Source organism: Formica exsecta, unplaced genomic scaffold (assembly GCF_003651465.1).
Source record: "Formica exsecta isolate Colony F162 unplaced genomic scaffold, ASM365146v1 scaffold105, whole genome shotgun sequence".
Classification (NCBI taxonomy): domain Eukaryota; kingdom Metazoa; phylum Arthropoda; class Insecta; order Hymenoptera; family Formicidae; genus Formica; species Formica exsecta.
Window position 1 is genome coordinate 841,726 of NW_021848390.1, and position 10,755 is coordinate 852,480.

At 38.4% G+C, this 10,755-nt stretch overlaps 1 protein-coding gene across 1 annotated transcript in view; it reads right to left on the bottom strand.

The window, feature by feature from the left end:
• The window catches only part of LOC115233481 (cell adhesion molecule 3-like), a 90,191-nt gene extending 80,644 nt beyond the window's left edge, over nucleotides 1-9,547 (bottom strand). Inside the window, exons 1-2 of the mRNA XM_029803951.1 lie at nucleotides 8,854-9,547; nucleotides 3,872-4,021 (exon numbers count right to left, since the gene is read on the bottom strand). Of these exons, the coding sequence (XP_029659811.1) occupies nucleotides 3,872-3,950 (79 nt within the window). The 5' untranslated portion in view covers nucleotides 3,951-4,021; nucleotides 8,854-9,547. The remainder of the gene's footprint in view (nucleotides 1-3,871; nucleotides 4,022-8,853) is intronic.
• Between the last annotated feature and the right edge of the window lie 1,208 nt (nucleotides 9,548-10,755).

The following is a 10,755-nucleotide window of genomic DNA, read 5'->3' on the forward strand; positions in this document are numbered from 1 at the left end:
ATATAAAATATTTAAAAAATAAGATTTAATATTTTAGAGATAAAAATCTGTTCTAAACAAAGTTTACACACATTTCTCTTCGCAAATAAAAAAGTATCATTCCTTGCAACATTGCGACTAATTATGTATCTGATAGATATTACAATTTTTGTAGATTATATATATAGAGAGTGAGTTATAAATATGTTTTAAAACTGCGTGAACATGTTTCTGGATAAAAAGTATTAACAAATGTTCCTATGAACATTAGGCTAAAGTCTCACCCTGTATAAACATATAATGCATATAAAATATATGCTTCTAAATAATTGAAATTTATTAGCTAAAACGATCATGCCTCGCGATTCGTATTCTTTTTTTTTTTAGTCTAATTAAACAACTGACTTGCAATCTTTGCGGACAACTCATTCGAGAGAAAGAAGTTTTCGACACCGATATGTTCGAGCATCTTTTATTTATTCATGTTAACCAACTTACCGCAGACATCTATTTTGCATGCATGTGTGTATTTAGGTATTGTATATATGATATTCAAGTTCATGGTTTTAAAATTTCATATCATGTACATGGTGATGCACGCAGTCTCCGTATTGATATGTATTTAGGGCAATGCATTTTACCTTCTTTGTTAGAAATATTTCTCAAAAAAAGGATATAGCAGCTTCTTTATTTCATCGACTTCTCATCAATTTCTCATATCGTGTTTTTCCATATCGCCGATATATTTTTAACTTTGTCTTGATATAGCTTTTACTGTCAATCATGGAAATTGTTAATAAAGAACAAAATGAATATAGAATACTTAACTAAATTATTTTTACTTGACGGCTTAATTGTCAAATGCCCGTCTTTCTCATTTTTTCATTATTAGTTAATTTCTTTTAATTTTATATATAAAATATTATAATTCCAATAAATAAAAATTCACATTGATATACATAATAAACGTTTTTATTCTACTATACAATTTCTATTATTCTCTCTTCTGACGTTTGAATTCTATTTGATTTTCTTTGCTCGCTGATGTATACGTCAAACTTTACTGTCGTGAGCTTTCATAACCGTTATTTCACGAGCTGACGTGATGGAAGTAAAATCCGGGAAAGTGATCCTTATAGATATTCACCGCCAGTTGATATATAACGTGAACGCATCTTCGTATTCGCGGTTACTTAATCTCTTGCCGATCGTAACCTTTTAACTACTCCCGCGCTCGTTTCGTCTCCGCCCATTTAATTTTGACTTTTACACCATTTGCCTTGCCTTAACGCGAGATTTTTATTCTGCCACGGGCGTAACGCTCGCTTCCTCGTCACCTCTCTCCCTCACCCACCTACCGGAACGTAATAAATCCCAACTATCCCGCACTCTGCTCTCTTACTCAGCGCGCAACCCTCGTCTCTCTCTCTCTCTCTCTCTCTCTCTCTCTCTCTCTCTCTCTCTTCTCTCTATCTATCTATCTATCTATCTATCTCTTTCTCTTAAAGCTCCTTATCTACCTTCGTGTAACTTCTATCTCTTTTACACCGCATACACCTTTGCCGCGATAACTGAGAAGGAACGACGAAACGTAATTAGAAAGAGCGCCATTTTTAAATCGTTCCTTTCGTTCCTCTTCCTTAAAAAACGAGCGCGGATAACCGTTCTTAGCTTTTCACCCTCGTCAGAGTATGCATTCAGATTGAGGACCAAACCGAGAATAGGAAAAAAAGAGACGAGATCATCGAAAAAATGGCGTGAGTGAGATGGGAAACGGCCATTTGGAAATTGCAAGAGCTATCAGATACTTCGGTATAGAACGACAGAGGAAACTTTGGCGTACAGGCGAGCTTGTAGCCGACTATGTACACTATAATATACATCAGTGTTTCTCAATGTGCTCTTTGCATTCTAATAGTGATTTTAATTTTCTAGTTAATCTTCGTCAACAAAAAAGACTTCAAGACACAAAAGACTTTTTTTTAAATTGAATATTATTTTTTGGCATTAGAGGAATACGTTATATATATACACATGTATGTGTATATATGTGTGTGTGTGTGTGTGTGTATTATGTGTTGTGCGCGCGTCTATGTGTGTGTCTAAATAAGAAAAAAACACACATCGCCCGTCTAGATTCGTTAGAAAATGCCAGCGTTTTCCAAATGCTATTTCTACTGTGAATTATGCAAGTTACGCGTTTTCTTATTATCGCACTGGTCGTTTTTATCCCGCAATGTGTCATAAAACTTGCACTTTATCGCGCACCGAATTATGCGACGCCGTGAGAATGCAGAAAGCTTTAAATAAATTTATGCTTCTTGTGGTACGGCGAGGTCGAGATATTAAAGTTTGAGAACCCCTACGAGTTATACACCGTCTGCGCCGTACGCATCTTTGGCTGTTATGGTCTTCATGATAGACCCATTGAACTATATATACCTTAGCCGGAGGGGTAACGACGACAATCAACTCTCGAACCCCCGGCTGTTAAAGACGGCTCGCGAGGAAAGCAAAACTACCGTCTACCATCCTGATTGGCGTTCTGTATCAAGTCTGGGTTTATAATTTGTAGAGTTACGTGATCGTTAATGTTACGATATCAGATTTAACAAACGTCACTTTTGACATGCGCGTTAAAATATTGGTGTTTTATCAGTTCCAGCAGTTTATTTGCATAATTCACAGGAAAATCGAGTAGCGTTAAATAGGCTGTTACAAATAATAATTATTTTAACAGCAATATTTCGTTTGCGATGCGATAGCCACGCAACTCGATGAAAACTAACCCTTCCGATTGCAATTCTATCCGCACCGGATTATTTCACGTAATTACGAATTATTGCGGTACGTAACTGTATTTCATGCTCTGTTTACTCACGTCCATTTAATCATCTCTCGCTCTGCATCGATGAGAATTTTAATAGTTTCTAATAATTATGTAAAAATTATTATTATTCCATTTTCTTTTTTTGTCAAGAAAACGTGGCAAACGATTTATTCAATTAATTAAGATAATAATTTTCACAATATAAAATGTAAAAATTTATATCATAACAACGTAATATATAAATAAAGAATAATTACTTAATATAATATAATTTGCTCATCAATACATATATATATATATATATATATATATATAAACCGCGGGAAACATGGTGGAGATTGGCCACATTTGTGAAAGCAACGCTTGTCAAATACAATATCCCGATTTCGACGGTGATGGAAAATGCGTTTATCAGCAACTGTGTTTTGTATCTTTGAATGCGCTTCCGGTTGCATAGATTGACTGCGGCAGATTTCATATTCACGACACGGTTGCAACTTGGCGAAAAGTATAGCTTTTATTTCACGGTATATATATATATATATATAATATTTGTGTCAGTGTGTACGCATATACCTATACAAATGTGCTTCAGAAATTATCCTATACTAATTCTTGATATCAAGATTAAATTTTCATGGCATAATTAGATAATACGATAAGTATCGTAGAATCAGTTTGATCTCTACAAACAAATAGCGCAGTAATTTATAACAAGTTGAAAGACAACGGTAACTCTAAATTTCTGCTAAAATCAAGCTTCCTAGAGGATAACTTAAAATGTATATAACATACAATGCGCGCAATCGGAATTTTTATCACTGTTCCAGCACTTAAAAAATTTTTACGAGCAAGATCGATTTTGATGAGCAGTCTTTGTGGCTCTTTCGAAGCGCGTGCTTAAAATACAACGCAATAGTTAGCATCCTTACCGGCGAATAAAAAAGGAAATCGCAGAGAAAGGAAGAAGGAAGTGCTATCCTTTGTATCCTTTAAAGTGAATGTAGCAAAGGATTCAGAACAGAATGCATCCGTGCGCTCGTCATAAGTGAAAGTACTCACCTTCTTGCCTCAGCAGCATCACGAGCAGCAACAACACAAAATCCATCGCTCGACGGCGTTCGCGCACTTTCTGGTCCATGGATTCGACTCGTAATTATCACCCAGCTTCTTCGGCGATCGACGGTGATCTTGCCGACAATTCTCTTCTTCCTGGCGTCAAAGAGAGACGTCGCGTGATAATAAGAACGGGAAGAACGAAAATGTTCGCACAGTATAGACACGGCGGGTAGCGTTCCTTGAACGCTTCCCACCAGGTTACATCAATTATTGAAAGATTAACTATCTCTTTCTCTCCCTCTCTTGTAATTTCGATTTATCGATCTCACTTATGTAATTATTTAAAACCTGCCCATTCGGCCAAAATTCTTAATAATTACTAAATAAAGCAATAATTCTTATTCTCTTAATAAAAGATTTTGATTATTAATTTTATATGTATATATATAATAAAATTTAAAAAATAGGGATATATATATATACATATACTCGTATATTCCTGTTTTTAATTTTATAATAATTTTATAATAATTAATAATTTTTCTTTATTTTCTTTACAAATAGTTAATCTCTCTTATTATAATCATTGCACACATTTTCCCATTTACAACAAAACTTCCAACCACTCTACCAGAATTTATCGTTTCAATGCGTTATTTCGGAGGCGCGTTCGCGGCACAATTTGTTCAAGCGAGAAAGAGTCACGAACAAACATCCACCATAGAGACAATCGCAAAACTGATAGCGAAAGGGAAAGGGAAAAGAGAGGAAAAAGAGGCGTGCTCGTCAGGCACGCGCGAGAATGCCCATCGCACTAGTCTTAATTACCGACGAGGTTCTTCGTTATTCCACTGTCAATTAAATTTAATGATTGCCGCGGGTTATTGTGTTTTCATTGTGCGTCCCGCCCGTGGAAGAACCGTATACGCAGTTAACGGCGACCTTATTCCGCGTACGTTTACTTACGACTTTGCTCACGCATCGAGGGGCGTGTTCCCTTTCTTTTTATCATGAAAATATTCCGATCGGTCGAAAACGAAACACCCGAGGGAATCAAATCTAGTATCAGATCGACATTATCAACACTTTTTCCGCCGTTCGAGCGTATTTTTGTCGAAACTGACCCCGCGCGACGTTTTCCATTTTGCAACGTCAGTTAAATTTTTGGCAATTGAAGGTTCCCATTCTATCCTCTCTCTTTACTTTACCCATAAGGTGCTAAAAGCACTCGCTTAGTAGCGAGTCGAGTGCTCTTCATCTTCGAAGCTTTCGGTTAAGAAATTCCGGTAATTCCATGTGGCCCGCTCCTTAATTGGATTTTCTCGTCGCAAGAAGTCGTAAGTCAAAGTGCAACGCTTTTAATTCGCGCTTGCGAGGAGAATGGTGTGCTTCTAAACAGTCGGCTCACCATAAAGGTAAAACCAAATTAATGAGCGCGCGAATAAAAATTATTAAGCGTATGAATAAAAGCAGACAGCGTCGCGATCTCCAAAAATAGAGACGAATAACTAATCTCGCGTTCCTTCTTCCTCCTTTTTCCTGCGCCCCATAATTACTAGCTGTCAAGAGAGTGAGAAGGCTGTCAAGGCAGTCTCGAATGCAATACGACCCGCATAGTACCCCCGAATGAATTTATAACGAATTTCAGGAATAATCCCGGGGCCGAGCGGACGAGAGAAATCTCGGGCGAGCTCTTGTCTGAATAGCCCGAATCAGTCGAGAATACTCGGCGATTTGACGGGGTTTCCGGTAGCAGCGGTGGGCGAGAAGAGGAGAATGGGAGGGAAAGAAAAGAGACGAAACTGCCGTACAACTACTTCTACAAACGCCGGATGTGGATTTTAAATGCAACTTGTTGCCGAGTTTGCGCTGCAAGTCCCAAGCGTCGTCCGGCGTCGAGACGCTGGCCGACAGAACACGCTCTTAAGAGGAAGTTGCGGCACAATGGTACGCATGTTTCGCCAATCGATCGTCGTAAAGAGATGTATACAGAGGGAGATAGATAGGCAGATAGATAGAGGGATAACGCAGAGGTTCCGGTTTACCGATGCACGGTGCTGCTAATGAGCGTAGAGATCGAACAGGATGTTGTCTGTTTGTCTAGCGCGGCTGACCTGATGCCTAACTTTGGAATAGTGATTTGTGTTTATAATTGGGATGTATCTTGCGGAGATTCTGTTTACCAGTGATATCGCCCGTTTATCCGAATGTGCAAGATGTATCGGAAACCAGACGCTTTTCTTATGTACCTCACTATTGCATTCGAATATTCAATATCGAACTAATCCTCACTGGAATAGTATTACATATTTGATCTTACGATTTAAGATCATAGAGCAGTCAGAAGTTAAAACAGAAATACAATTTCTGTGCCTCATATGTTTTATATTCAATTGTAGAAACCGCAAAATTGGATCAAATTTGGGCTGTTAAAATATCGTTTCCAAATTTGTAGATTAAAACAAAAGAGAAAATGTGCGATACATCCATTTCTCTTTACAATCTATCGCAGATCAGAGGCATCAAGATTAAAAAAAAAAAAAAAAAAAAGTTAAAGAGAAAAATTTGACAGACCTAAATGTGATTATAAAGTTTACGCGAGATACAATATCGATGGAAAGTTGCGAGCAAAGTAAAGCGAAAAAATATTGTTTCTTCTCATGGTTTGCGTCGTAGAATACACACAATTTTTCTCGAAGCCACAATAGTCTCACCTCCACTACGTTCGTAAATGATTCCGAGTTTGAGAGTTCGAAGGGTCGGCCAAAACTCGCACGAATTGTAGCGCTGCATGGTTTATTTATTCGCGGCAAGGCTATTCTCGTTCCTCGCCTAGCTTCCTTTTTCCCTCGTGTCCACGTGCGCGGGCGGCCGCGCGAAAACACCTTACACGCAACGCTCGTCCCGATCGTGTACGGCATCGACTACGAGAATCGATTTGTCAGCGGTTATTCCCCTTCAGATATATCCGAATAAAGGGCGGTGTGTCTGCTCGTTCATTCTTGACTTATTCACACCGCGATACTTTTATTGTATCTATATATCGACTTTGCCTTCCCTTCTTCGTGCTATTCCTGAAGAAAGTTTCTCCAGCGGCGGAATATGAATAAACGATTGTATCGTTCAAGACTGTTCCTTTTGCAATCGTGTGATAAAACTTACACACGGATCTAGTCGCAAAAAAAAAAATTTTTTTTGACAATATAAACAATTTTTACGGTAAGATTAGTTATTCCTTACTAATTTCTTTCTTAATCTTTAACAAATTCATCATTTAACTTTTGCTTATCGGGGCACCGATTCGTTTACTTGCACTAAAACAATTTTCTATTTAAATAGCAAATTTTTAGCGGAAGAACGCGAAAATATATAACGTGACATTTTATGTTAAAAGTCTGTGAATCCCTTAATAATTTTGCTATATTAAGACTTTATTTTAACAATGTAATATATTCGAGAATTATTTGAAACCCAACGTCTTTCACAAATCTAATCCTGCCAATTGTTAATTTCACTCGCCTGTGATTTTCACGGTAGTCGCGATATGGAAATATTTGTCGGTATCACCGTCGTCGATTCAATTGTCGCGTCGCTTCGATCTCGCCACTCTCCATAACTACCATCTGCGCGACATCGTTCTCGTTCTCGAATGCGAAATTTGAGTCCCGCCATGCGTTACTTTTTTATTACTCCTTTTTCCCTGGAGCTTTCGCTCTCTGTCGTTCGCGTTCCATCGATATGCATCGGCATACGCTCGATGAAATCGCTTGATCGCTCATATAAAATCGAAGTCGATGCATCGCGCGCTTTCTATTTCCGATTTTATTCTTCTTGTCATAATTAGCCGATCGTCCATTTTACCGATACCGATAACGGATGACGCTCTTTATTGTCCTATCGTTTTGCTCGATTTTAGGAGACGACTCGGCTCCGTGTATCCCTCGTACTGCCTTTATTCCTTGATCACAGTTAAGAACGACTTTCCTCAATTCTGCCGGAAATATGAGAAACGAATTTCCGTCTCGATAATCATGTCTCAATTCTGAACAGCATCCGCATTCATCGAATGGATATTCCATCGTTTGTATTCTTACGATGTAATAAATTTCAATTGGCTTTCGCGCGAGTGAACAGTCCCGGCGTTCAGATTTTATGAAAACGTCGTTTTACGTGATATATCGGTTCAATGTTTCATTAATTTTATCTCTTTGAGGATTACTCGACATGTAAGAATTTAATACTCACAGAAAAAAAATGGACAGAATAATATTTTCTTATTGTATTAAGTATGTTTCCCTCACTGTCAAAAATATAAATCTTAAAAGCGACAGATCCTTGTTACATTAATAACCATTCAAACTATACCAATTAAATCTGCGGAGAATAAACGATGAGCTTTATATCAACCAACTTAAGCAAGCTGCACGGATCAATTACTCCTGATTTGCATAATTTTCTAGATAAAGGAGATTTCGCGATGCATGTATAATATGATAGACAGGTTAGTTCAAGTTTCCAATCAATTGCAAATTTGTGATATTCGTGTTTCTTTCGGATCGCATGTAATACTATATATGGTTGGTTAATTTAAATGTATTGTGAATCTACACGTGAATGCGTTATGTATGATTAGCATAATTTTGTATGTATGTGTCTTATATATCAATAAAACACATACATTAACTTGATTGAAATTTTGCGAAATTGCGTTTATTTAGCATCTATTAATTTCCATTGCTAACCGATTCGAAAGTCCCCGATTGCGATTCTCATCATTTGACGTAATATAAAGAGATATTCCGGTTGCGTGTATTATGCATCGGCATAATAGATCTATTATAGACTCGTGCAATTTGCAATCGTGCCTCCGATCGGTATTGAAATTTTGCGTGACCGCATTTATTTTGAACCGCGCGGGTACATTAATTCGCCTTGCTGGGCGATTTGAGGCTGCGTCGGGTGCGCTGCCGCGGTTTTCAGCCTACCTTCGCGACCCGATCCGGGTTAAGAGCGGCTCGCCGCAATTCCGGGGACAGCATCGAAACTCTTCCGGCCGGCTGGTTTCATCGCGCGATCGAGCGACCGAAAACGCAAATGCGGTTTATATACCGGCCGTATCCTGGCGTCGGCGGCGGCCGGTGAAATTAAAATTAGAGATAGCGCCGCTCGTTGTCGCCTACAGCTTGTGTTTTTCCAAACAGTTTTTCCATTCGCGTGCACGCGTTCGCCCGTAGGCGTGCGATTGGGATAGATAAAATCAACGCCGGCATTCGACGCGATGCAATTTTGATTCATCCGTACGCCACCGTCCACGAGGAAGAGGCATCGTTGTTGCGCGCGCGCGCAACAATTAATCCGAAGAAACGTGTAAATTCCAGTTGGAATTAATTTCTGTTTCCTCGCTAACTGCACTGACCATCTCCCGTGTCTCGCCGCCGAGACCAAAATCCCAAAGGATTAATGTCCCGAGTTTCAGAGTCAATCGCACACTTTTCAGCCGCGTCGACGTCGCGACTTGCGTCGTATATTCTTCCGCACAATATTCGCGAAGAGAAGGAAGAGAGAGAATGTTCTCCTCTCCTCTAATTCACTTACACGCGCGACAACTTCGTAAGTGGCGCCGCGGCATGCGCGGGACCGTCGTCCGGGTGAAAGTTCGCGTCGCGGATGGCCGATGCCGACTACGAAAGCTCGACCGCGCGACGTTTTACCTCCGTACGGCGGTTCGTAGCACCTGAGCGCCTGCGCATCTCGTGCCTGACAGGTGCAACTGCACGCGCCGCGTCGACGACGATCCTCGACGAACGCCAAGGCGCCAATCAGACGTTGAAAGGCGACATAAAAGCGATTATTATCCCTATTTCTACTTATTATTATTATTGTTATTACTATTATTATTGTCATTACTTGATGTTGCGCCTGCACTGAGCAGTCTGCTCTCTGATTGCGATTATCTTTAGTGAAATTAGAGAGGGAGAGAAAAAGAGAGAGGGAGAAAAAGAGAGAAAGCACATATCGCCAGCTACACGCATGCTTTTAGAGTCGTTTCTGAAGGCGTCGGTTCCGAATAATTTTTGTAGATTACACACGTGTAAAAGAAAGCTTTGTTTCGTGTCAATCTTGTTATGGAAATGCCATAACTCTATCTCTCAATTAAATTATCGATTAGATAAATTCTAGCCAAATATTTTTATTTATTACAACGATTATTATTATATTATTTATATTATAAAAGAGTCATTTATCATGCATTTTGTGTGCGTGAAACAAGTTGTTTCAAAAACGTTTTTTAAAAAATTACTATCAAATTTTTATAATTATGACATACAGATATTTAATAATGTTATAGATTAAATTTAAGATTAAATTAATTTTAAAATATGTTTTAAAAAAAACTATAGAAATAATATAAAAAGATTGCATGCGATTGTGATTACTTTGATGTTATGTTCAAATGGATATATAGATACAACTTGTAAATTTCCGTTTTGAATTCCGGATGTTTGCTTTTTGTGAATATTTCAAAAAATTTAGATACAAAAGAGAAAAGGGGAAAAAGAGAGAAAAAAACATAATTCTTTTAAAAAATTCTTTGCAAAATTTAGTTTGGTGGACACATATATATGTGATTTTGTTCATTTTCAGATTCTACATTTGATCGCGATAGGATTTTGCCATGTGTATACATTATAGAGAAGAATTTCAGAATGTTCGAAAGAATTATGACTACAGGACGCAGTGACACGGAAGTACAATGCGAAATGACTAGGGAGACGCTGAGAATTATTATTGATGCCCACCTATATGCAGACGTGTCGTGATACTGTTCTCAGTGATTATAGGATGTCGTCAAAAAATGAGGACGTTTGTACGTATGTTGCCAGGTC